At 42.2% G+C, this 27,214-nt stretch overlaps 2 protein-coding genes across 3 annotated transcripts in view; one reads left to right on the forward strand and one right to left on the reverse strand.

The window, feature by feature from the left end:
* LOC308333786 (protein EFR3 homolog B) overlaps positions 1-22,515 on the forward strand; it is a 41,645-nt gene extending 19,130 nt beyond the window's left edge. For both annotated transcript variants that reach the window (XM_080790266.1, XM_080790265.1), the window contains 19 exons: positions 921-1,042; positions 1,612-1,761; positions 5,576-5,710; positions 6,919-6,997; positions 8,199-8,334; positions 8,482-8,637; positions 9,101-9,212; positions 9,848-9,899; positions 10,529-10,701; positions 11,517-11,592; positions 12,463-12,624; positions 13,037-13,168; positions 13,293-13,360; positions 13,472-13,599; positions 15,288-15,379; positions 15,548-15,596; positions 15,704-15,810; positions 18,337-18,386; positions 18,889-22,515. In XM_080790266.1, the coding sequence (XP_080646392.1) occupies positions 921-1,042; positions 1,612-1,761; positions 5,576-5,710; positions 6,919-6,997; positions 8,199-8,334; positions 8,482-8,637; positions 9,101-9,212; positions 9,848-9,899; positions 10,529-10,701; positions 11,517-11,592; positions 12,463-12,624; positions 13,037-13,168; positions 13,293-13,360; positions 13,472-13,599; positions 15,288-15,379; positions 15,548-15,596; positions 15,704-15,810; positions 18,337-18,386; positions 18,889-18,994 (2,085 nt within the window). In that variant the 3' untranslated portion in view covers positions 18,995-22,515. The remainder of the gene's footprint in view (positions 1-920; positions 1,043-1,611; positions 1,762-5,575; positions 5,711-6,918; positions 6,998-8,198; positions 8,335-8,481; positions 8,638-9,100; positions 9,213-9,847; positions 9,900-10,528; positions 10,702-11,516; positions 11,593-12,462; positions 12,625-13,036; positions 13,169-13,292; positions 13,361-13,471; positions 13,600-15,287; positions 15,380-15,547; positions 15,597-15,703; positions 15,811-18,336; positions 18,387-18,888) is intronic.
* Positions 22,516-22,939: 424 nt separating this feature from the next.
* On the reverse strand, positions 22,940-26,166 carry LOC308334387 (pro-opiomelanocortin-like). Its single transcript, XM_080791111.1, has 3 exons — positions 26,048-26,166; positions 24,947-25,058; positions 22,940-23,846 (listed from the first exon to the last, which is right to left on the reverse strand). The coding sequence occupies exons 2-3, from the start codon at positions 25,049-25,051 to the stop codon at positions 23,316-23,318; spliced, it is 636 nt and encodes a 211-aa protein (XP_080647237.1). The 5' UTR covers positions 25,052-25,058; positions 26,048-26,166; the 3' UTR covers positions 22,940-23,315.
* Positions 26,167-27,214: the final 1,048 nt, after the last annotated feature.

Below are 27,214 nucleotides of genomic sequence, written 5' to 3' on the forward strand. Positions count from 1 at the left end.
TACATGTCCCTCTAACAACATTGGCATGTAGGAACTAACATTACACGTTAAAGCAAGGAGACCTGAAATATAGCCTGATGTTACTGGGCAGCTGTGGCTCAGGAGGTAGAGCAGGTCGTCCAATGATCCCTGGGTCAGCGGTTCGAATCCCGGCTCCTCCTGTCGAAGTGTCCTTGGGCAAGACACTGAACCCTACATTGCCTCCAATGAGTCGGTCGGTGTGAGCTCGCCACCATTGGTGTGTGAATGTGGGAAGTGAGGACGCTGGTGTCGACTGTTCGCCGCTTCACCTCTCAATGTATGAATGAATGAACCATTGTAAAGCGCTTTGAGCACTTGGAAAAGCGCTATAAAAATGCAATTCATTATTATTATTATTACTGTATATCAGTGTATTGTATATCAGTGTATTGTGCTGTACTGTATTTTGATCATGTTGCAACCAAAAACGAAATAGGCCTACAGAATGCAGAATAGAATACAGAATAATACAGGATATAAATGAACAGTTAGTAATAGTGAACGAACGTCGAACACTCAAAGCACAGGCTAATTTCAGAGATGAGCACTTGTTAATTTATTAATTGGGAGAGCGCTGTGAAGCTAAATGTCAGCATGTTTAAATGGTGACATTTCCTTCCCCAGTGGGACGGTGGTCTTCCCAGGGGCACTTTTGTAAAAGGCTACGCTTTCCATTTTATTAACACAAGCTATTCATCATGTATACTGTATCTATCTGTATCTGTTGTAACAGTCTCCTATATATTTTTATATTGATTTTGTAACCCATCTTTTCACACGGTGCCAATTGCCTAAGCTGTAATCCTGGGCGCTACTAGTCTCCCTCTGCCAACCTGGTGAGAGCCCCGAACTGAGCTCATGCTTGCTTCCTTCATCGTTGTCTTTCTCTCTGTCTCCAGTTTGTGAAGTTTGCCAACATAGAAGAGGACACACCCTCCTACCACCGCAGCTATGACTTCTTTGTGTCACGCTTTAGTGAGATGTGCCACTCCAGCTACGAGGACCCTGATATACGCACCAAGTAAGTGGATGGATGGATGGAGGGATGGCTGGAGGGAGGGAGGGAGGGATGGACGGATGGCTGGCTGGAGGGAGGGAGGGAGGGAGGGAGGGAGGGAGGGAGGGAGGGATGGATGGACGGATGGCTGGAGGGGACTGATGATTGGAAGGAGGATTGAACGGAGGTAGACGGAAATATCGTAGGATGGATGGATATATTATATGAATGAATTGGCCGTGCAGGCCAGGATCTTATTAGACCACTTTTATGAGTTTGTTTTTAGATATTTCTAGACCTGGTTTTTTTATGTACTCATAACAAATCAAAGTGAATGCTTTTTATAGTAGTGCAATCAAGCAAGTGTGCAGAAATAGACCCAGTGAAGTGGCAACCTTTCAACAGATAAATATAGCACGAGCAAAAACATAGAAACAAATATTATTTTACCCTCATTATCACTGAGCCAGGACTGGCGGATATCGAACTTTACCACCTCTGCATTTCATTTTATTTTATTGTTTTCAAAATGGCCGGTTGAATGTGTGCCATTCACGCGGTAAGACAGTGAACGTCACATTTTCCTTTTCCAGCATTCGCATGGCGGGCATCAAGGGTCTGCAGGGCGTGGTGAGGAAGACGGTGAATGATGAGCTGCAGGCAAACATCTGGGACCCGCAGCACATGGACAAGATCGTCCCCTCCTTGCTCTTCAACCTGCAGACTGGAGAGGGCACAGAGAGGTGAGGGCTCTCTCATCGTATGTCCACTGTCGAGGCCTACGTTTCAGTACACCTGTTGTGATACAGACCTGTGTGTGGCTTGTTTTACCTACCTGAAGATGCAGCAGATATGGGTTGAGGTTTACTTCAAGTCAGATTGTTTTGCACTGGAGCTGTTGGACAAAACAGATCAATAAAGTATCTATAAATATAAAAAAATATTGATAAAATAAGTTACTCATATTACTACCCCAACCTGCAGTTTAATTTATATATATATATTATATATATATATATCTGCAATTACTGAAAACGCATGGTTCATGCATGGTGCATAACTTAGGGTTTATTTAGCTCACAATGAAAACAACAAAACAAACCAGTAAACCCCTATCAGCAGTCCTTGGTCAAACCTTGCCTCACCACCAGACCTGCCAACCACTACACAATCATTAGATATGCATTTTGAAAGTATGCTGGTACGATTTGTCCCTCTAGTCTAAAGTATGCAAAATGCTGGCCTTGTGATTTTGTGCAGTACTAAAGTCGACACTGCTAGGAGGCTTGCCCTAATACTGTCTGACAAAGTCAAGTCTAACAACTCAAACTGCAAATTTATGTATGTATGTATGTACGTACAGTATGTATATCTCCGCAAGCTTAGTGTGGTACAAAAAACATTTTCTGAAGGTTGGCTGGTCTACTTCACCACGTCTCCGACACCACAGGGTCACAGAACCCTGCGATTCAGCTTTTTGTTGTCATCACTGTGTATTTTTTAGGTTAGGCCATAGCTGCTGTTGTGTGTATAAGCAGTATCTTTGTTTAGATGGTGTACTGTAGAGAGACAGGACATCTAGGGCAGTGAGAAGAGAGACATGCGAGACATTATGGGAGTTGGATTCAACCTCGGGTCCTTTACATTCACAAGGAGCATAAATGGTCAGTGCACTTACTGGATGGAATACCAGGCACCCCTTGATTAGACCATGTTTGTCATCCCAAAGCCAGTGCTCATCACCATTATTAGTGCATCATATATGATAGAGAGAGAAGAGAGAGAGAGAGAGAGAGAGAGAGAGAGAGAGAAAAATAAATGATTGGATTGAATGAAGAGTAAATAATCGAAAGGGAGGGAGGAATACATACACGAGGGACAACATAAACGATTGAGATGGAGAGAGAGCATTGAATGAATGATGAATGAATAATCAGAAAATGGGTTTGAGAATTACAGGAAAAAAGGAGCGTGCCAAATGCAAGGAAGGATTGCAGTGTAAGGAAACAAATTACAGAGAGTGAGAGAGGTAAATTAGAGTCGACACAGCCACCCACTCTGGGTATGGCTGCCTATGCTAAAATCCACATTGACGTCAATGCCGAGATGTGAAGGGAGTGAGGTGGGGGCTTTACTGGCAGAAGGACTAAGACATGGACAGACACGGTTCTGTAGATGGACTCACAGACAGCTCTAAGTCATGGCTCCACTCCTCTGTACATCTGATATACGTTCATCGGTGGAGTATGGTTTGTCTCCCCCCCCCCCCCTCGTTATGTGTCCTCCTGTATCTCCTCACACTGACCTCCGTGTCAATTAAGAGTAAGACTGACCACAGCAGTTGGTACAGAGCCCAATTAAACTCAGACTTCACCTCATCATTAGTGAAAGTACCATTTTTATTCAAAGATGACCTTGAATGTCTCTTTCAATTACACACACATTCATTTCCTTGAATGTTTGCTTCTAGAGCGAAAAGATCACCGGCATTATGGAGTCACCCCCCCCGCCCCATTGCTAGTGGCTTGCAAAATACATCCCCTGGGAACGTTACTTCTATTTATTGCTTATTTGCTTCAGCCATGTTGAAGAAAATGAAATGTATTGAAGTAGCCCCTGCCCCTATGCATTTATCCATTCTAAACACTTATGTGCTTGCTTTATGGTATTATTGACCAACATAGTATTATTGACCAAAATGTGTCTCGTAATTATTGACCAACATGTGTCTCATTTACACCCCAATTAGTTTGTATCCATTGGTGTTCCCCGAAAACATTCCAGAAATTATCATACTGTTTTGCCATCTCACCCTAAGTAATGGATACTACAGTATTAGAAACTGATATCCAGTCAGCCTTACATTTTTTATTGGTTAAAGACGACCGCTCAAATTCCCAAATTGCCCTATTTGGTTTTGAGTTACGCAAGGTCATGAGGTCATGTGAGCTCGCCACAAACTGTAAGCCCTCTTAGGAATTACCAACCAATTCAACCATTGGGCATGCATACCCATGGTGCATTGTGCTCTCAGAAAACGCCATTTAAACCCTCTCCAAACCCCTAGGCTTAAACACACCAAAACAATGCCTAAAGTTAATCATACTAACCGTGTCTAACCATAACTAAACATATTTAAACCACACCAAAGCCTTGTCTGACCTTTTAAAGATGAGCTGGAATTAAAAATATGTTTTTCACTCTTTTAGACCATATCCACACAGGCATAATGGAGACAGAAAAATTACATCGACTGGGAAATAATCAAATTCATGTGAGGCATTCATTTAATTTAATTAATTGCATTTTAATCTCATATCAATATTTGACCTGAGAAGCATTTTTATTTTTACGAGTTAATCAATGAGGGAGTTTAGGTAAGTATAAATTTCCCATCATCCTCTGATTGGCTTTTTCTCCCATTGCGTGCACCGCTATGATCTGAAATGTGTGCAGTGAGAAAGCTTCTGTGGTGCAAAAACTAAGCGTGATTAAAATTAGTTGTTTCTGTAATTAATTTAATTATTAAAAACTGAGTAGTTCCGTAATTAAAATCAGCTGTATTTGGAGGAACGTGCAGCAATGGGAATCAAACGGGTGAATCAAATCAAGATTCTTCGGGCCGCGTTAGGTCATCATCATCACACGGCACATTTCCGTTAAGAAAAAGTAATTAGAATGGGAAATTATCTCATTGTTTTGGCATCTATTGTTTGTTAGGTATGCCCATATGATGACCACGGCTCTAAAAGTGTGAAAAACACATTCTTACACCACACTGAACTGAACTAGTTGTAGGTCCTAAAGCTAGCACAATGCATCCTGGGTATGCATTTGGTATGTGTGGGGAATGGTAGGTAGGGTGTGAATAAATAATATCACTGCACGACCACCTGAGGCCAGGCTTGCTGACGTGGAGTTACAGTATAGCACCACTTTCATTATGCATGAGAGCAAAGAAAGGCTGGGACCAGCGTGTGAATAATACAACGTGTTGGACCTAGACCCACAAAATACACGTAGTACAGTAACATTTATACCATATACAATATACTGACATTTCTTTTGCGACACAGAACAGCAGCCCTCTAGTACAAATTTGACATAACGCAAACAAAAACAATTGAATTACATGCGTAAAAACATAAAGACAAGAGCAATGATGTCGATACCGTTAAGCCTAACCATGGCCAGATTCTAAATTTAAGCCTCAAAGTTGTCTGAAGAACAAAGGACTTGCAGTCTGACCTCATTGACATTTTTAACTTTTTCTATCTCATTGCATCTTCATGTTACCTCTGCTACACTTGCAAAACATCAAATATCCAGCCGTCAGCAGCAGCCCTGTCCCTCTGTATTCACCACAAGCATGTCAACTCCCACGGAAATCACTTCAAGCTAACTGAAAACAAGCACAGAAGATGAAGTCAGTCACCCCTGGCTAAGAGGCTGTGTCGACACAGCAGTCCAGCCGCTGTGTTGGGCCACAAACAAACAGCTCGAATGATGGCGAATGTACTGAACTGATTTTCAACCCTGTCTCCCTCCCTCCCCCAGCCGCTCTCCCTCCCCTCTGCAGGCATCTGAGAAGGAGAAGGAGAGTCCTGTGGAGCTGACGGAGCGTTGCTTCAGGGAGCTGCTGGGTCGCGCCGCCTACGGCAACATCAAGAATGCTGTCACGCCCGTGCTCATGTGAGAAGCCAAAACACACAGTAGCCGCACCCCCTTCTGTTCTGCGCATACGAGCCAGCCTCTCTCCTTCTGTGCATATGACCTTCCTTTCTAGACTCCTTCGCTGCCTTCAGTGCTTATTTGCGTTTTCATTTTCTATAAGCCCATGTGCTTACAATATAGTGTCAGATTAACTACGTACTTGTATTAAGCCATCTGTCTCTCCGTCTCTTAGTTGGACATGTTCCGAGTGACAATGCAGCTTGTCCTTGTATTGGTTTGCAAGGACACGCTCCTCTGTTTGTGTCTCACTCAGACCTCCACATTCTGCTGTTCCACATCTATCCATCTCTCGTCTACTTTTTCTGTTTCCATATCTTTCCATATCTGTGGAGACGTTGCCACCGCTGCAGCCTGGTCTGTTTACCACGATTGGTGGGTTCTTAATACTTTGATGACCGTGTGTTTCTGCAGATATTTCTGTATTTGTTGAAGTCATTCAATTCTCTGTCAAAGCAGAACGGTTCCACAGCGTGAGGTCATGCGTTGTTGTACCCATCTGGTTATGTTGACAGAAGTTAATGTCACACACTCCCATGGGATATCTTGCTGGGTATTTGTGGTATTAGTCTCCCTGTATGCCTCTTAAAATGGCTTATAATTTTGCCAGTTTTCATTTTGTTTGTTTGACACAAATAATAAGACAGAATTGCAAAATCATAACCATTAAAGAAAACGACAGACAAACTAAACTCTAGTGAGTTCCCTTTCCCTTTACAGTTCTGTATTGAAGCACTCTCTCTCTTTCTTTTGAACACTCCATCTGTCTGCTCTGTCTTCCTCTTCTTTCCGGACAGTTCTCTAGTCTTTCTGAGACCTGTTCTGTCTTTCTGAGCCCTGAAACTCCCTGAAAATCCATCTCCTGTCTCACTTCTTCCTCCCTACATCGTTCATCATTCCCCTCACATCTGTCTGTATGCAGGATTGTACCATCTTTAGAAAACCTGCAAAAAGCAAAACTAGTGTAATAATAATTACGCTGTGAGCCCCCCCCTAAAATGGCCGGTTTTGAAAGTGTTATTACAGAGGCATTTAGGGTTCTCTCTTTCTCTCTCTGTCTGTGTCTGTATCGAGCATAAATGACGTCACGATCGATGCTGTGTCTACTGACATCTGATGCCCCTCCCCTCTGTCTTTCTGTCTCTGTCTGCCTGCCTCTTTCCTTCCAGGCACTTAGACAACCACTCTCTATGGGAGGGTAAGACCTTCGCAGTACGCTGCTTCAAGATCGTGATGTACTCCATCCAGGTAAGACAACATGCAATGCTCTCGCTCGCTCTCTCTCTCTCTCTCTCTCTCTCTCTCTCTCTCTCTCTCTCTCTCTCTCTCTTCTACCCCCCAGACCTGTCACAATGATTACATAATGGCTTAATTGCAAATATTTGAGAAAATTGAAATTATTTTGCATAGGTGTTTCTATGTTGAAAAATCTTCATACATTTTATAAAAGGATTCAATATGGCCTATTTTGATTATTGGTAATTTGGTATTGTGTCATTGTCAGTCTTTCTTCGAGCTGTTTACCTGTAGACTCATGACGTCTGTGTTCTGACAGCCACACACACACACACACACACACACACACACACACACACACACACACACACACACACACACACACACCGCTCACTGTATGTTGTGACTTCTGTGAGTGATCGATGGCACACAGTGAAAAAATTGCCGATGCACATCAACGCTAATAGGTTTTCCGGGGCCAGTCTCAGCCAATGGAACAGTGTGCACAGCTTCCATCCATTAAGCTCTCTCCTCATGACCGTATCTCAGAAACGCAAGTCACCAAGTGCTTTGTGTCCAGCCTCTGGCTTTTAGGTCACTGGCCTCGTTGAATGGCTTAAGGCCGATTTTATAGCTTGTCAAAATGACAAGGTGTGGTGGTTATGAGCTAGTACATGTGCTATACAAATAAGATTATAATAATACCAATTTTGCCTGGCATAATTAATCAAAATGGGGGCGTCGGGTTGAAAGTGAGTAACACGCCACTTCCTGTTCTGTTCCTCTATATACTGTACATTCTTTCTTTCTTTAAGATAATTTATTATGTTGAAATTGCATTTTTATATCTTGCCCCATGGTCCCCAGATCGTTAATTTAGTTACAGTTAACTTACCTGGTTAAAAAAATGTCTTTCTATATTGTGTTGCACAAATAATCTCTGTCTCTATTCTCTTTATAATTCTTTATTCATGTCATGTCTCTCTCTGTTTCTGTCTCTGTCTCTGTCTCTGTCTCTCTCTCTCTCTCTCTCTCTCTCTCTCTCTCTCTCTCTCTCTCTCTCTCTCTCTCTATTCCACCCACTCCTCCACCCACTCCTCCCTTTCTCTGTCTCCACAAATAATCTCTGTCTCTATTCTCTTTATAATTCTTTATTCATGTCATGTCTCTCTCTCTCTCTGTCTCTGTCTCTCTCTCTCTGTCTCTCTCTCAGTCTCAGCACTCTCATCTAGTGATTCAACAGCTGCTGAGTCACCTGGATGCCAACAGTAAGAACTCGGCCACAGTGAGAGCTGGGATTGTGGAGGTCCTACTGGAGGCGGCTGCCATCGCGTCCAGTGGGTCTGTGGGTGAGTCTACACACACACACACACACACACACACACACACACACACACACACACACACACACTGTAAATGCATACAATTTCCACATTTCATGCTGTTTGTTTGTTCATTCATTGTGTGTGTGTGTGTGTGTGTGTGTGTGCACCCAGGCCCCACGGTGTTGGAGGTATTCAACACTCTACTGCGTCAGTTGCGTTTGAGTGTGGACTATGAGCTGACGGGTTGCTACGACCACAACATTGGCACCAAGCCCATCAAGACACACGAGGAGCGACAGCTGCAGGAAGCCGTCATCCGGACCATAGGTGGGTTTCTGTGTAGGATGTGCGCTGCAGTGGAGGACATCATTAAAACCAGGAAGCCATCTGCGTTTAGATTTTAGCAATGGCAACATACGTTTTTCAGAAAGAAAACTAAATTTGTAAATATGGCATCACAATCATTTTAACATCTTTATCCATATTTTATACGTTCTGTAGCAGAAGTACAAGCTTGCGTTGTGCTGCGCTGTGAGCTTGTACATCTGCATATAATTTTGGGTGTCCTCCAAAACTCGACTCGTGTTGGTGCAACCACACTTCCTCAATTTCCTCAGAATTGCACCTTTCTAGTTTTTTAATTATAGACCAAATGACACACTGCTGGGTCCTTACCCTGCTTAAAAAAAGAAAAAGATATCAACCTTCACCTTGCCTTCATATCTCTCCTTCTCCCTCCTTCCCTCCGTTTTCCCCCCACGGTTCTCTTCTTCTTGTTTCCCCTCATCAGGTTCGTTTGCCAACACCCTGCCTACGTACCAGCGTTCAGAGGTTATGCTGTTTATCATGGGCAAGACCCCTGTCCCTGGAGTCCACCCTGCACTAGCCTCCACAGGCTCTGGGTGAGACACACATCCAAGCATCTGTCGGTTCGGTTGCTTAATGTCATCTTGTGGTTATCATCAACGCTTTAATATAAAATTGCCTAACGATGGAAAGGGTCAGGGAAACATTAAACATTAACTCCCAGTATGTTCTTCTTCTAACCATAATAACCAGTGGACAGTTGTCTTTGTTGTCTGCTTAATTGAAACTGTCTATACAGCTCCACACGCTTCCTTTTCTTTCTTTCTTTCTCTCTCTCTCTCTCTCTCTCTCTCTCTCTCTCTCTCTCTCTCTCTTTCTCTCTCTGTCACTCACACACACACACACACACACACACACACACACACACACACACACACACACACACACACACACACACACGGCGCGCACATGCACACTGCATAATCCCTTTGAAGAAAATGTTCTGCATTAGATCAGTTCTGTTAGTAGTTGCCGTCCGTAGATCTACTCACTGCCTTGCTGAATTCTATACTGAGTGAGGACATTTATTCTATGTAGTTACTTTTATATAGTTTTTAACCTTTTTTATTGTTGCTAAAGTTGTACGAGAAGCTCAAGGGTCAAGCATTTTGAAGATCAGATTGAAGTCAGTCAGAGACTGACTTATTGTTTTATCCCTCCTTACCGACAGGCCTGAAGGCACCAGGATGATCCAAGTGATGCTGCTCAAGTCCTTGGTCCAGGTGAGCCTTTGGCCCTGAATTATTAGACAGCTCGCAAACTCCTGGCAAGATCCATTGAGAGCAGGTGTTTTACTGAATTATACATTACACTGCCCTCATTATAGGAAACCTTCCACAAGGGATATAATAATAAATATAATTATAATTTAATATCCCACAATGGGATCAATAAAACACTGCGAGTGTCAGCTACCTGCTTCTCTCATGTTATCTACAGCCCCAAGCGTAGCTGATCTGCCCTGGACTGGTGCCTCTGCAACCCGCGTCTGAAATGATTTTGTGTCGGGAAACACCAAAGAGAAGATTTGTGTTAAAAATGTTCAACATTTTAAAAGATTTTTCAAATGATCTCTCTCACAACAGGATGCGTTGTGAGCTTCCAATCCAATCCAATCCACTTTATTTATATAGCACGTTTCAAAACTCAGGGTTTACAAAGTGCTGTACAGGAGAAAATAAAAGCAAATACACTATAGCTACCACACAGAACAACAACAGCGAAAATACAGCTTGTAGATCAGCTAATGTTTTAATTAGCTGAAGCAGAAAATAGTGGTAAAACGTGGTAAAACCGATGCTGCAGTATATTATCTAATTGAGAACCACCGCTCTACAACCCTGTCCTCCAGGTAACGGTGGGCTTCCAGACCACCAACATGTTAACAGCTCTTCCCAGCTCCTTCCTGGAGCCTCTGCTGTCCTTCTCTCTGACCGAAGACCCAGAGGTTCGTCTGCTGGTGCTCACCATCCTCATCAGCCTCATAGACCGACATGACAACAGGCCCCAGGTGTCCACCATAAGGTACTGTGTGTGTGTGTGTGTGTGTGTGTGTGTGTATAAGACATCACCCGGATACGCGCATACAAATATATTATATTTTATATTATATTATATTATATTAAATGTAGTATTTCTCCAAGATGTAGACCACCGGAAGGCATGTAACTTACGCCCAAATGTTGTGTGTGCTTGTTTTGAGACTGTGGGTGTATCAATTCAATTAAATTCAAAGGAGCTTTTTTGTAATGAGAAAACAAACGCTTACATTGCCAAAGCAAGTGTCACAATACAATAAAAACTGTTGAAAATGGCAAATGTATATACAGTTGGAGGGCTACAGCATTTTGTAAACAGAGCTATGTCACATTGCATCGTTATATGTTATAACAGGGTATAAAGCTTTTTTTTAAAACAAATAGCAGCACTTTTTTGCAGTCACTTTGGCAGCATTTTTGTCAGGACTATTTAAATAGTATACAGAAAAATCTGATTTAAGATCTGTTTAAACTAAAGGTAGCAGCTCTGTTTACATGTGTAAGGTCCAGCGGTCTACTTGGTACAGATAGTAGTCCTTAGGGTGGTTGTATTCCATTGGCTAACCTTTTTTTGTCATCTTAAGTGTTATGGAGTTAATTGTTGTTCTCTCAAGAGTTAACACTATTGTAACTCGACCTCCTCCATCTTGAACCTCAGTGAGTGCATGTTGTCTCTCTGTGTGTGTGTGTGTGTGTGTGTGTGTGTGTGTGTGTGTGTGTGTGTGTGTGTGTGTGTGTGTGTGTGTGTGCGCAGCATTGAACCTCTGTGAAACTCACCCTGTGTGTCATCTCTCTGTGCAGCATTATCTCTGATATCTCGGTGCTCAAGCTCAAAGTCGACAAGTGTTCCAGACAAGACAACTTGTTCATGAAGAAGGTATATGTTCACTTTCTACCTCTTCCATTGTCTCTGCTAGAGCTGGGCTTCATCTGAGTGTGTTTAATGTCAATAATGTAATTGCTAACTTTACAGCTACTTATATTCCTTTCTTTTCCTTTGTGTCTTCATTGAATATTCACAATAATATTGGGTTATGTTATTAGCTTTTGTGGATAGAATATAAGCTCAGGCAGGGAAAAGAAAGTTTTGCTGCCTCACCATGTCTATTTCAAACAAAGTGTTTTTTGACTGGGGGGACAGGAATTGCCTGTCATAATTTGATCATTTTGTATTCATCCTTAGGACCCCAAATCACACCTTGGAAAGCATGAGTGTCTATTTAAACAAAGGGCATGTGAGCTCAAACCTACAATTCAATATTTTGGTCTCATTGATACAATCTTCTCCTGTACTTTTAAAAATGAAAGCAATTCTAACAGTGAGAAAAAAAAAAGTTACAGGAGCGCTACTGGTATCCCTCAGACTACTGGTTCTTATGGAAGGAAATAAGTTCAGGAGAGAACAAAATCACACATAACGGCACGCATAAAAAAATCCAGGTCCAGGCTTTCCTGGATTTTGTAGGTAAAAGGCCTTTATTATATTTGGGCTACAGACAAAAACACCAATGTGTGTTGTGTTGGCGTGAGCCTTCTTCAGGGTGTAAACAGTCCACCGTTTGTCACCGGCATGCACTTAAATCTGCAACTTGAGCAAAAAACCCCCCCCACTAAAACAAAACATCAATGAATGCTCTCTGGCCGTGTCTCCATCAGTGTTTTAAACCACCTATCTTGCTGTAAACCTAATTGCCCTTCTGGGACAGTAATATGAACCTTGAACTTGAACCTTGAACTTGTCCTTCAGCACGGCCAGCAGCTGTACCGACACATCTATCTGGGCTGCAAGGAGCCCAGCAGCGGCCAGCTGCACTACGAGACCCTGTTCACCCTGCTGGCTCTGCTCAGCATGGAGCTGGCCAACGAGGAGGTGGTGGTGGACCTGATCCGCCTGGCTCTCGCCCTGCAGGTACTGTAGCATCCATCACCACGCTGCATGTTAGAATGACACCTGCAGGTGTATATTGAGAAGCAGACGAACAACACGACAGCACACTGACATTTTTATTATGTATTTCAATCTGTAGACAAGAGATGACAATTAACATGTCATCTTCTATTACACTTTCTTTTTCTTATATTGTTTACGGCAATTATAGCTTTATTCTTTCCCCCACCCCCCCTCCTTTTTTCAGTTATTTTGGCTTTATTTAGATTATAGAGAGTTATTTACATTATAGAGACGTGAAAGTAGAGGAGGAAAGATGTACAACACATGGCTCTAGCTGGATATGAACCAGAGCCCATAGATGACACTTATGCGCACGTACGCACGCACGCACACACACACAAACCTGAACTGCTGTTCTTTTGCCTTGCAGGACATGGCCCTGTCCACAGAGGAGTCACTGCCAGTGTACAACCGATGTGCTGTGCACGCTCTTGCCGCTGCTTACCTCAACCTCATCTGCCAGCTCACCACTGTACCTGCCTTCTGCCAGCACATACAGGAGGTGTGTGCGCGTGCGTGTGTGCCTGTGTGTGTGTGTGTGCGTGCGTGCGTGCGCGCAGACGCCAGCCTGACTACCGTCAGTATGATGAATCTTTAATTTTCTAACGTCCTCTCCCCACCGCCAGGTGATCGAGGTTAGACAGAAGGAGACGGCCTACCTTCTTCCAGAGGACGTTTTCATAGAGATCCCCAAGTATGTGCCAGCGAACCTGTCCGTCCGCATTTTTTACTTTGCCTTAACCTTTTGCCCTTCTTTTGGTCTTATGGTTCTTTACGTCCTTTCTTCTCCACCTTCTCCATCCAGGCTTCCGTCCTCTCTGGAGAAGGTGGAGGGTGAGGTGCTGTTCCTCCAGTCAAAGATCACGGAGGTGTTGGGAGGCAGTGGCTATAACACAGACAGACTGGCCACGCCCTACGTCCCACAGTACACAGGTGAGGCTAACGGAAACATCTCAATGTAACATATGGGATGGTGAACGCCTGTTGGCGGCTTGCTGCCCTATGGTGAAGTGGGGAGGTTTTATTTATTAATTTGTACTACTATTTATGTTGCAGCTGTCATGTCTTTGTTAGGTGGATGTACATTATTGAAAGATAGAAAGAAAGGAGAGAATAAAACTAAAATGTGGGGGCTTTTTCGTCCTTTATTGATGGCGAACAGTAGACTGATAGCAAATGGAGAGAGAGAGATGGGGAGTGACATGCAGCAAAGGTCGTCGGGATCGGGAGTCGAACCCGTGACACGCTGACAGGCGTGCTTGGCAGCCTAGGTGCCCGGACCGCTACACTAGCCACCTGGGTCATGTGCACTTAGATTGTTTTAATTATTACGAGATTGTTATGAAGATGACCCTGACAGGATGTATGCCTACTTCAGAGATTGCACTGTTGCAGCTTAATTGAGAATCAGGGCAATTAAATATATAGATAGATTATTTATTTTTGTGTCATGCACCAAAGGCACCCAGCCCACATGGACTTACAGGACACACCATATCATTGCTTCCATATTACATTGTGTACAAGAAACAGATTTGTTTTGTTGTTATTCCCTTTTTTTTCTGCTTTCTTTTACACAAACAAAACATTCTGCCTTATTTCCCACGCCCTGCATAAAAAGTCTGCCAAAGCAAAAATACCTTTCCTAAAACAAAATTCCAGTTTTTCATAGTCCTCCAACCAGAAAAAGTCAGCACAGATGGTTGTCATTTTACAAAATAATATGTCTTAATTCTTCATATAATGGGCAGTAAAACAAAAAATGAATTTCATTTTCAATTTCTTTCAAATCACACACTAGACAGACTCTGTCCTCCTCAGGAGTACCAATGAATCTACCCGTTTCTAAAGCTAATGGTAAGGTCCCAGAATGCAGCTGTGCACAAAAAGATCTCTGACTTTTGGATATATTTTGTGTAACATAAGGATCAGGGCCATAATTATTTTTAATAAGACGATATGTTCTTAGTTTTGGTTTGTACCATAATTCAACAGCCCAACTCTCCTTATACCCAAGGAACATACAGTTCTGTATTTCATGAATATTACAGCGTAGTCTATTTAAATAAATAAATGATGAATTATTCTTAAAGAATAAAGACTTTACTTCATTTGCCCAGGGGTAACCATTAGAAATGTCCCAGTTAAAAATCTTTTTGGTCAGTCTGTCATCGGACACATTAGCAAGTCTATTCCAAAGTCTCAACATCTCACCTTTGTGTCTGATATTTGCGGGCATCCATCCCATATCGCCGCTAATAGCCAAGATAGGCGTGAGCTTATGAACTCCAAGAAATGACCGTATGGCTCTATTTTGAATTGTGTTACAACTTTAATTGTCCGGAAAACCCCATACCCCATACATTTAATATTGCTAAAACTAATGCTAATTTGCACACAGATATTATTTCCAGGCTTTTAACATGATAAATGTTTACCCAGCTGCAGTAGTCAAACAGCATGCAAAGGGTTTGTTACTTTACTTTGTAGTATAAGCTTTAAAGCTCACATTTACCTACTTAAACCCTAAGTGGTCTGTTTTCAATGACTTTTCAATGACTTTGCCTTCTGGGGTGCTTTTGACTGCCTGTGCTGACTGAGGCTGACTGTGTCATTTTCAGACGAGGACCGTCTGTCCAAGAGAAAGAGCGTTGGAGAAACCATCTCGCTGCAGGTGGAGGTGGAGTCCAGGAACAGCCCGGAGAAAGAGGAGGTAAGGTTTATAACTCATACATTGACTGAGCTTGGGTTATTTCTGGAGGTCCAATAGCTTTGAACAGTTGAGTGGGAGTTGTTTTCTCTCTGTATAGCATATAATGCGCGATTATGGGTACCGTTTTTTCTAACCGCTTTTCGCACGTTTTATTTCATTGCTCTACAGAGGACACCGGCAGAGGAGATTACATTTGAAACCCTGAAAAATGCCATCGGTAGGTCAACCCACTTATACACCTTTGTGGGTTTTTAACTAAGCATTTACATGGCATTGTAGAAATGTTGGTATTAAAGTGTTTGCTGTGTGTATGTTGCCCCCCAGTGGACACTGTCGGTATGGAGGAGCAGGAGAGGGAGCGTCGGAGACAGGTGGTGGAGAAGTTCCAGAAAGCTCCGTTCGAGGAGATAGCTGCCCATTGCGGTGCCAGGGTACACGCTCACTTCTCACTCTACAACATTCTTTCTTTCAGTCAGACAGGTTCAGGTTCATTTATTGGTTTACAGCAAGGCATAACACAGGCAGGTAACATGAAACACAAAAACACAGCAAAAAGGCACATAATACACATAGCACATTTAAAACAGGATGGCAGTTCAAGGTATCAGTGTATCAGTGTAATAATTCATAACTTTTCCAGAAAGTTGTATAAAAAATTAATACAATTAATACAAATCCAATTTACCTCCTATCGGCATTTAGAGCCTTGATAGCTACAGGCACGAAGGAGAACTTATACCTGTTGCTTTTGGCCCCTGGGACTTTTAGGCGAATGCCAGAGGGAAGCAGCTTGAACTCAGGGCTGAGGGGATGGGAGTTGTCCGTACAGATGGACTTGGCTTTCTTAAGCACCTGATTTTTAAAAACTTGGTCTAGACTACTGAAATTAACTCCGGCAATCTTTGAAGCCGTTCTCACAATCCTACCAAGGTGGTTTTTGTCCTTTACATTTAGGTTTCCATACCAACAAATGATGGAGAAGGAGATAACTGACTCAATAAAGGCACTGTAGAACAGTTTCATAAGGGATTTGTCAACCTGAAATTTGGCGAGCTGCCTCAAGCAAAAGAGGCGTTGTTGGCCTTTCTTGCACAATGTTTCACAGTTCACATCAAATTTGAGCTTGCAGTCAAATGTAGTACCCAGGTATTTATAAGTGGTCACCAGGTCGACTTGCTCACCATGGACAACACTGTTCAGGGGAACTGGGGGGGATCTCCTGAAGTCTACACACATTTCCTTGGTTTTCAAGACATTTAGTTGGAGAGAAAATCCTCAAGTACTTGACCATGAGCAACTTCATCATCACCAAGCAAGCTGACTATGATGGAGTCGTCAGCGTACTTGATAATGAATCTGTTGGTGTGCTGACTAACACAATCATTTGTATATAAAATATACAAGAAGGCGGACAAAACACAACTCTGAGGTGAGCCGGTAGAGGATGATAAAAGGTTGGATAAAATACCATTGACCTTAACCTGTTGTGATCTATTGGTAAGAAAATCAAGGATCCAGCCTACCAGACCTGCATCTAGACAGAATAAGTTTGTCTGCCAGAACGTGAGGCTGAATTGTATTAAATGCTGATGAGAAATCTACGAAGAGCAGCCTGGCGTGCTTCTTACTGCCTTCCAAATGTTTATAAAGAGGGCTTGTAATCATGAGCATCGAATCTGCCATAGAAGGTATTCAGATCCTGCGCCAGCTCTACATCTGAAGTGTATCCATTGAGCTGACATGGAGGGATAGTTATTATTTAACCCATTCAGACGGACGGGAACCCCTTTTGGTGTTTTAAAGATTATGTTATACTTTAGCTGTTGAAAAATAGCAGATCTACAAGCTCATAGTGAGCTTGTAGATCTGCTATTTTTGAAAATAAGTTTTTTGACTTAAATCTTTGCTTTAATCTGGGGGGGTCCCTCCCTGGAACAACATATTTACAGATGGGGGTCCGTGGCCAAATACAGATTATTCTGGGGGTCCGGCAATACAGGAAGAAAAATCACACCCGTGTGAAGTGCTCTTATCATCATACGGTACATCGTCATGACTTAACATGCTCAGACACATATATGAAGTGAATTCACATTTCTTTTCTACCTTTTTATTGATAGTTTCAAGTGAAGATAGACAAGAAAGGGGTAGAGACGTGCAGCAAAGGTCGTCATGAACGGGACTCGAACACGCGACGCGCTGTCAGGCCAAAGCATACTGTATAATGTGGCATGCGCCTGGACCACTTGGCCAGCGGGTGCCCAAGCCGAAAATCTACTACTCTATGAATATTGGAGGGGCTTATTGCGTCAACATTTGGATCCAGTTGGATATCGTATTATTCCTGAAGATCCAACTGGATGGAAACGTTGCAATAAAGCAGTGGAGCTGGCCAAGTGGTCAGCGGTCCAGTGGAGCTGGCCAAGTGGTCAGCGGTCCAGGGCAGGCGCCTTGGCTGGCAATCCATTCTGGCGGTGTACTGCGGGTTCGACTCCCGATCACGTCACCCCCCCCATCTCTCTCCCCATTTCCTGTCGGCCTACTATCTATCCCTCTATACAAAATAAAGGCGAAAGCCACAAAAAAAAGTTTTTTAAATAAAAAACAGTGTAGCTGAGTATTATTAACCAGTGTTGCAGACTCATTTTAGATTTAACCATTACTTTGGATATTCAAAAATAGCAGATATACAAGCTCATAGCGCGTCACTTTGTGCTGCACTATGAGTTTGAAAATGTGTGCAAATCTTTGAATATATACTTTTAAAGCAGACATTTTAACTCCTCTTTGCCTCTGGGGTTCCCTGGAAGAAAATATTTTGAGATCTGGGTTGACAGCCAAATACATAGAATTTTTGGGATCCTTGAAAAGGTTTTGAGTACCACTGATATAAAACAATGTTTTTCAGAAAACTGTTTTTATCCTTGTCTGATGCTACTCTGCCCATCTCTTTGCAGGCCACATTGCTGCAAAGCAAACTGAATCAGATCTTCGAGATTACAATCAGGTAAGAGGCAATGCTATATCAATGCTATGGACATAGTTTGAATATAAACCATAATACACTGTGAGGAAATCAAATGAGTGTCTGTGGGGCGAAATCAAACGAGTGAAATGGTAACAACAGCAGTGCTAATATTATGCTGATGAAGAAGCGTCTGATAATTACGATGACAACAGAATGTTAATCATGTTGATAAAAAAATATCCTGATATTGATGATGGAAAGGCAATTTTATTTGTATAGCACAAATAAAATGTATAGCACAGGCAATTCAATGTGCTTTTAAATAATGTATTTTACAAATAGCCGATTAGAAAATTGCCTAGCCTTAAAATAATCACCCCATGAGGACTGATGATGATGCATCCTTTTAAAAAAGTTATTGCTGGAAGGAATTAACTGGACCATATAAACAAAGCATCATGTTTTTAAAACAAAACAAACAGTTAATCTTAAGCAAGGAACAAACTGTGTACTTTAATCTAGTGTTCTTGTCCTCCCCCAGACCTCCACCCAGCCCCTCTGGCACCATCTCATCAGGTTACGGCCAAACCCAGAGCAGATCTGTACCAGTCTACGAGATGAAGTTCCCCGACCTCTGTGTATACTAGTCCAAAGGTCTCTGTGCGATCAAGGAACTGTTGAAAGGTGAAAGTTGCCTGTAGAATACTGATAAAGGGACGGTTTTTGCCACTTCCCGACTAATGGTTGAGGTTTGTTAAAAGGGATGGGGTAAACGTCTGCGTCAGTGCTCAAAGGCAACTTTATCCTGAAATAAATCAAAGGGCCATGGGGAAAGAGGGGTCCACCTCGGTGTTTAAAGCCAACTTCAAAGCAATCTACTGTATATTTTGACAGGACGTGTAAAGAACTGCGGGAATAATACTGTCACAGACACTGATGGGCTGAGAAAAGGGAAGATTGTTACTTGCAAGTTGCAACCCATTCAATACCTTCCATATCAACTGACTTGCAGCATGACCACTAACTTGAATACACTACAATTCACCAACATAAGTACTTTTTTTATTTTAGATTATTTTCCCCTCCCTTGTAGGTTGCCATTGTAAACTATAACACAAACTCGGATTGAACATCAAACAGGATATTTTAAATGGAATTCTTATTATTTTTTATTTGAGGAAGAAAGCGTGGAACACACTTTATTGCTGAAATTGATGTTTTGAGGGGATTTATTAAGTAAAACTCACTGCCCTGTTCCATTCTAATCCAAATATTTGAGCGCCAAATGAGTTGTTTAGTGTTCAATTCACAATTGTACTGTAGCTTTTTAATTTTGCCATTTTAGTGTACTTTGCCGTAAGTGCTATTTTTATTTTATCTGGGGCATTTTCCTTAAATAGTTTTTATTGCCGTTGTTATTATAATTGTATTTATTATATTATTATATATTATTATATTAGTGTTTTTGTATTTTTGACATTTTTGGCTTAGGGGTGTGTGTGTGTGTGTGTGTGTGTGTGTGGTGTGAGTGTGTGTGTGTGTGTGTGTGGTGAGTGTGCCTTACAAGGTAACTCAAGTTAAAAGTGAAGCAGTGTTCAGTCGAAGGCACTTGGCCAGCCTCAGTCCATAGAATCATTCAAACCACCCCAACATCTGACTATAGTTTAATCAGTGCAAACAGAATATCAGCAAACCATTGCCTCCTTGCCATATAAATGTGTATATAGACAGAAATATAGTACAAAGCTGATGTAAAGACAAAACCTAACGTGTGTGTGTGTGTGTGTACTATATATATATATATATATATAGGAAACCGATGACGGTACACTGACTGCACTGATTTCGGCCATAGATAATGGTAAAGAGAACGATAAGTACTTGGCTGGTATCAAATGTGTTTGTTTGTTGACGTTCTCATCAACAACTAACCAGCATGACATCAAATGGAACTGGATGCTAGATTGTGACTTAAGTTGTGAGCCTGCTGCAGGCTACTAGTGTTCATTCACGTCATTGCCAGCCTGCAAGTTGGGTCTGACCGGACTCTCACTCCAATCCATCTGATTACCGTGAGGAGACAACAAGCTTAACTGCCATTTTCAACTCGATGACACTAGCCGAGAGCTTCTTTTTATGGACCTGCTTTTACTATTGCTGTCTGTACTTTGATGACCCCCCCCCTCCCTACAGCTTAATTGTTGTAACTTCTTGCAGCAGCTAGCTAGCTTCTAAGAGTGCATTCGTTTCTTTCCAGTACTTGTGAATGACAGCCATTGCACACACACACACACACACACACACACACACACACACACACACACACAAAGTAATGAAAGTATAATGGCAATAATTTAGTGTGATATTTGTATTTCTCTGGAAGGACATTGCACGGCCTAGTGAGGACAATGCAGAGTGCGTTAGAAAGAGATTGGCTCTCTTGACTAACAAGGCCAAAGTTTAAGTAGCATGTCCTCTTGTCGGTTTTGATACTATTTGACTGCTTCAAATTCTATAACATTGTAAAGAGACCCTTCCCATCTTGTGCTTCAGTGAATTGACTTGTCTGACTGGGCATGCAATGTTCTGTGTGGCCAGCCGCATTTCATAGATTGATTGTCCTGTTGCTGTCCAGTCAGCTCTGTTTGTTGTACTGAGTTGTTGCCACGTACTGTAGAGTCCTGAATGCGTGTATATTTGTCCATACATGCCAGTGTATCATATTGGCCATTAACCAGTGTTCATGTTTACTCACTTTGTAATTGTCTGTGTGCATTTTTGTGTGTGTGTGTGTGTGTGTGTGTGTGTGTGTGTGTGTGTGTGTGTGTGTGTGTCTGTGTGTGGCTGTGCGTGTGTGTGTGCGCGTGTGTGTGCGTTACCCAAGACCAAATTCATGCCCTGTTTACAAACCAGTTCAATGGCTCTTTCCTATGATTTTATGGAGAACATGTTAGCTACTGTAACAGCAGTGTGCAGCTGTCTAAACCTTCCACTCACACTCACATTATGCTACAGTTGTAAAATCCTCTTTGTAGTGGCTCCTGAACTGTCATACCGACGATGCATTGTGCGAACAGCAAGTGCCGGCCTAACTTAAAGTATGACCTTAAAAACCGTTGTCCTTAGGCATTAGGTTAGAGATTGTTAAATACGGTAAATCGTGGATTTGGTGTAGTTGGGTTCAGAGTAAGGGTCAATAAGGGAAGTAAGACCTCAAACACCAGAAGCCAGAGCTCCTAAAACGGTTAGGTACGGTTTCAGGAGCCACGACTAATCATTTTTACAGCACCTTGCAACTTTGCAGTGAAGACTTGTAAAAACTATTGAGCAGCTTGTTATCACATACTGTATGATGTAACCTAAACTTACAGTGATCCACTCACATTTACATGTCTGGTGAATATCTGTTTACATCATAGTGCTGTAGGTCAAATCTGAACTTTGCACTTTAAAACTGGATAACCTAGTGACAAAGGCAGCTTTTACATGGAGAAGATGCCTTACAAGCGCCAGACCTGACTTTGCATGCTAGTGATGTAGCTGTGCTGTACAGTCATTTGACCTTCTGTGAAATTAAACTCATCTGTAACCATTTAATTCTGATCCAGTTGGCTGTAAATTGATATTTGTTCATGATACTGGAATTCTGTCAGGAAAACTAAGTAGGAGATTGATGTTGTTCAGAAGTCAGTGGAACTCCACTCCTAATCAAATGTAGGTTAGCTGCATGAGCTACAGAATGCTGAAAACATTGGCATTCATTTGTGTAGATTTTGTTAAAACTTTCCAGATTCCAGGACAACTCATTGTTGCACAGGTCACTCAACAAGGTCGGAGACCTGCACACACACACACACACACACACACACACACCAGACTGCATGTGACATTGGTTATTGTTAAATTCTTTATCACAGTTGCAGTGTCGCTCACCACAGTATTCACAGCAGTAAATAAGTGTTATCAATATCTGGCTATGTGCGGTATGAGACCTTTTCAGACTCTCCGTGTAATGGAAACTCCAATGTATGACATGGTGTTTTTTGTCAGACCATACTCTGGGGGGATACGGGGCTGTATCGTATTCTCATTTTACCATCTGTTGCTACAAATGGTTTTTATTTCTGTCAGATTGGATGTTTGTTCAGAATAAAATTCTACATATGGATCTGCGTAGTCTACTTTCTCCTTTGCGCACTGCACTAATATAGAATATAGCTCAAAACTATTTTATAATCTCTAAGCCATGTGCAATCTGAGCTTTTCCAGATGTCACATGAATTGAAAATCACAACAATTGATAAAGACATTCATAAATTAGATTTTTTATGACTAATAACTCAGAGTGTACTTGTGTCTCTTGTGTCTCTTGTCACGCACAGCTCAAAGCCAAAAATAGCTTTTTTATTTGAAGAACCACAAACCAACATTTTGAAATGATGTCTTTTGTATCTGACTGTTTTCTATCATTAAATAAAACAGTGTTTGTATTTTCCATGGTCAGCATTTCAACATTGCTGAGCACTGCTCTTGTTGTCTTGCATTCATGACAAGTCATGACAGTGACCATTATTCTTCTGTATGATCTTTAATACATTTAGTACATCATTTCTACATGAAAAGAGAAAAATAAATTGTCTTGATCCCACCCACCAGCTTTACATATATATCGTTCTACAGTTGCCCACATGAAATTATATTCCCCAGCATTCAAACCAAGGCCATGTAGATCAAGGCAGTAGGTGGTGAGTTCAAACAGATAACACTTCCCTGTTTGTGTTTAAATAGGGTCAGAAAAAAATACTATTGGTCCAAAATATGAACTATAGCATGCTCCTGGTATTGTGGAATGCCTGTGATTTTATATGAAGAGGTGTGTGTTTCAATGGCATGCATTTTGCTCTTTAACCTTGCTGTTCCCCTCTTCCCATTCTGTTTCTCCTTCTGTCGTTGAAACTTATTTCTACTCTAATCCTTGGTGATTATGTTCCTGAACTGCTTGGGCACAGGCTTTTGAGATCCCTGCTCCCGCGGCTTCGCAAAGCCACCATATCTCTTCTTCGCTGTTGGACTGCCCCACCGGAAGTGACTCATCCGGTAGGTTTCGTAGTTTCTGTCCTGTGGGGACACCAGCAGGGAAGCTGGTTTTGGTGTGAAAATTCCCTGCGACTCCTGCTCATAAAGCCTTGCTAGGTCCACGACGTCCCCGTTGCCCTCATCCTCCGCGCTGGCCAGTTGTCTGCGTGCCTGCAGGTCAAAGCTGTCCTTGGAATCGCCCTGCTCTAGAGGGATGGAGTAGACTTTGATAGGCCGCCGCTTGCGGAGAGCCGGTTTTCCCCAGCGGAAATGCTCCATGGAGTAGCTAGCACGCCGATCCTCACTTCGGGAACTGGGATCTGACTCCAGGACCTTCCCCTTAGAGGTCAAAGTGGCCAGCAGGACACCCAGTGAGAGCCTCTCCTGATCAGGTGACCGCACCAAGGCACTTAGCCCCGGGAACTAATTCAGGAACATAGATGGGCACAGATGAAAGCAATTCTGTGAGACGGTACCAAGACACTTTGAATACAGGTGAGTCCATACTGTACAGCAGTGGTTCCCAAAGTGGGGTCCGGGGACCTTGAGGGAGTTCCAGGGGGTCCCCAGCTAAATTATAGTTTGGAACAAAATGGACCCTTATGGGTCTGTAACTCTGAGAGTGTACGGATCCGTTTGGTTCCATTTGTACACTCTCAGAGTTAAATTAACATTTATTTTACAATATAAATTGGGGGTAGAAATTAAATGAGGGTCCGTAGACTAGTTCATGTCAAACTGGGGGTCATTAAACGGGTTGAGAATCACTGCTAGAGCCATACAAATATTTTCTTATGCGGGTCCCTGGCATATCTTTTCAAATGGGGGTCCGCGAGCTTATATGTGTCAATATGGGGGTCCTTGACATGAAATAGTTTGGGAACCACTGCTGTACAGACATTAAGGTAATTGATATGGGTGTAACAATATAGTAACGAAATATCAATTTAAAAAAATCGAACGCACATCACTTCGTGGAGGTGCTGGGTTCAAAAAGTGACAGGAAAAGAGAAGGGAACCCGCACACTCATATGCTCCAAAAGATAAATTTATTGACGACGTTTCGAGCCAAGGCTCTGGTTTGACCAGATGAAGAGCCTTGGCTCGAAACGTCAATACATTTATCTTTTTGACAAGGTATGGGTTTGTGCACATGTGTTCAAATACAATGTCCATCTATTTGCCAGAGAATCACTTATTTATATCCATAATAAATCTTTCCCTTAAAAAACCTGCACACACATTTAATGTATTTGCTAAATAGTTACTGTATTAATTTCAAATCATTGAATCGTACCATATCGCCATAATGAGCCAATGTCGTCCATGTATCGTATCGTGAACCATGTATCGTGATACGTATCGTATCGCTGATAAAATGTATTACACCCCTAGTAATTGACCAATAGGAGTCCTTGTGGCTGTCATAATGACTTGAGGTTCGTGGATCTCATGTCGATGTTAATGAAGGCTGTATTGGATCAATATGTTGCTGTAATTTTGGAAATGGTGATCATACGTACCAGTAGGCTGTTCTTGCAGACAGAGTTGTCCCAGCACAGCTCCCCAACTGCTGGACTGCACACATACACCACAACCACAGCCAACAACCAGTATACACACAGCATCTTCTGCCTGGCACAGCATAAAAGACACAGAAACCAGTTGTGACTTAGACCTGTACCATGCACCTGGGTCAGCAGACTCAGCACAGACCTCTGTGTTAATCCACTTTCATTATTGGACCTACTTTTGATTATCGACTAATGATGTAAACACTAGAAAGGCGAGTGTTTTCTTGTAAAGGAACATCTCTGTCACAATGTGCATTTAACCCCAATCTGTCAGCATTCAGCATGCTTTTATCTATCTATCTTTTTTGTTTGTTACCATGTCCTCAGTCTGCAGAATGATGAGTTTTTTGCATTATCTGCCAGTGCCAAACCTCTGTCCACATTGCCTTTGTTATGTTGGCGTGCGAGAAGTCTTCTTGGTATTTTGTTTGGCATACGCAGTAACGCACCTGACTGGAAAACCTTTAGACAATTTTCAACAAGAGAGCAAACTTTTCTCTCATCTTTTCTGGACAGGATTAAAAAGAAAATGTCAATTAGATGACATTGGTTTCACAAAATATATATAGGCTATATATATTTATTATTAATTTATGCTAGGCTGAATTTTTGGAGTGAACTCTGGTGTAATACTGGATGATGGAGGATAAATTCATTCACTTGTGGAGGAGTTCCATTGGATTGTACTGACTTTGCCCTGCACTATTGTTCTACACAGTATGACTCACTCAGCTCAGCCTGGCTCAGTCTGCACACATTGACAGCCTTCTGAGTAGGAATTAAAACAAAACGACAATATTGTGTCATGCATCGCTGACATAAAAGATGTAAATATATGGTTTAGGGTTAGATTGTAAACATGCATGTTGAGCAATGTTATAGTTGACTTTTGAAAATACAAAAAAGCTAATGTTGATCTTATCTCTGTGTGCATAATGTAAACAATTATGCTGTGGGAAATGCCATCCTGTTTGAGTCTGATCACATCAGAATAATATATCACTTGACTGTGAACATAACAAATTTGAGCCAGGAAATGATCAATCTTACCTTTGCAAAATCTCTCGACTTCTCGTGTCCTTCTGCTCCCACAGGACTGTCTGTTTGCAGCCGGCAACAACTGTTGAATCTCTTTGTCTGTTCTCCCTAACTGCTCTCTGGTGAGTTGTTCTGTGGCTGAAGGTCTGCTTCCTCTAGCATCCTCTGTCCTTTTTATAGACACAAGAAGTTTCAAAGTGTGATTGAGGTGATGGTGGTGGTGGGAGGGGTGTGTGTGTGTGTGTGTGTGTGTGTGTGTGTGTGTGTGTGTGTGTGTGTGTGTGTGTGTGTGTGTGTGTGTGTGTGTGTGTGTGTGTGTGTGTGTGTGTGTGTGTGTGTGTGTGTGTGTGTGTGTGTGTGTGTGTGTGTGTGTGTGTGTGTGTGTGTGTGTGTGTGTGTGTGTGTGTGCACGAGTGCCATCTATCTTGCCATATCTCAAGATGGATTCTATACTAGCCTTTTACTGTAGGGCTAGTAAAGAATCTATCGTGAGATATTGTATGTCTAACTGGTTTGGCAATCTAATTGTAAAATACAAATCTCAAATGAATAGGCTATAGCAAAAAAAAAAGGAAAAGAAAGCTCTGATTATTGTATCTAAACCCTTTGCATGTATTAAACAGAGAGTACGAGCTAATGCCATCCGGTAGGAGGTATAGAACTCCACGGTGTGAGTATAATAGATTTAAACACAAATTTGTTCCTCTGTCAATAAAAATTAAAAACCTCAATCAGAGATTGTTAATGGCAGCAACCATAACTGACTAGATGCACTTTATTGACTAGTTGCACTTTATCAAGGGAATGTGTGCAATATCTATTTTTTATGTTGGTGTGTTTCATGGTGTTTTTGAGTGGTGCAACCACTCCTATAGACAGCTATGTGTGTGGCTGTGTCCGTCCCTGTCCGAGCAGTACAGTAGAGGAACCCCCTGTGGACCCCCACACGGTAACATTTTTGGACCGTTTCGGACGCGGGGCTGCTCGCCGGAAGCGGTCCGTCACCCTGGGCGTATTCCTGTGGGTTCAAACTCAAACGCCCGCCCGCACGCACACACACACACACACACACACACACACACACACACACACACACACACACACACACACACACACACACACACACACACACACACACACACACACACACACACACACACACACAAATCACCAAATGTG

The sequence above is a fragment of the Protomyctophum bolini genome (assembly GCF_963924005.1).
Source record: "Protomyctophum bolini genome assembly, chromosome: 19".
NCBI lineage: Eukaryota > Metazoa > Chordata > Actinopteri > Myctophiformes > Myctophidae > Protomyctophum > Protomyctophum bolini.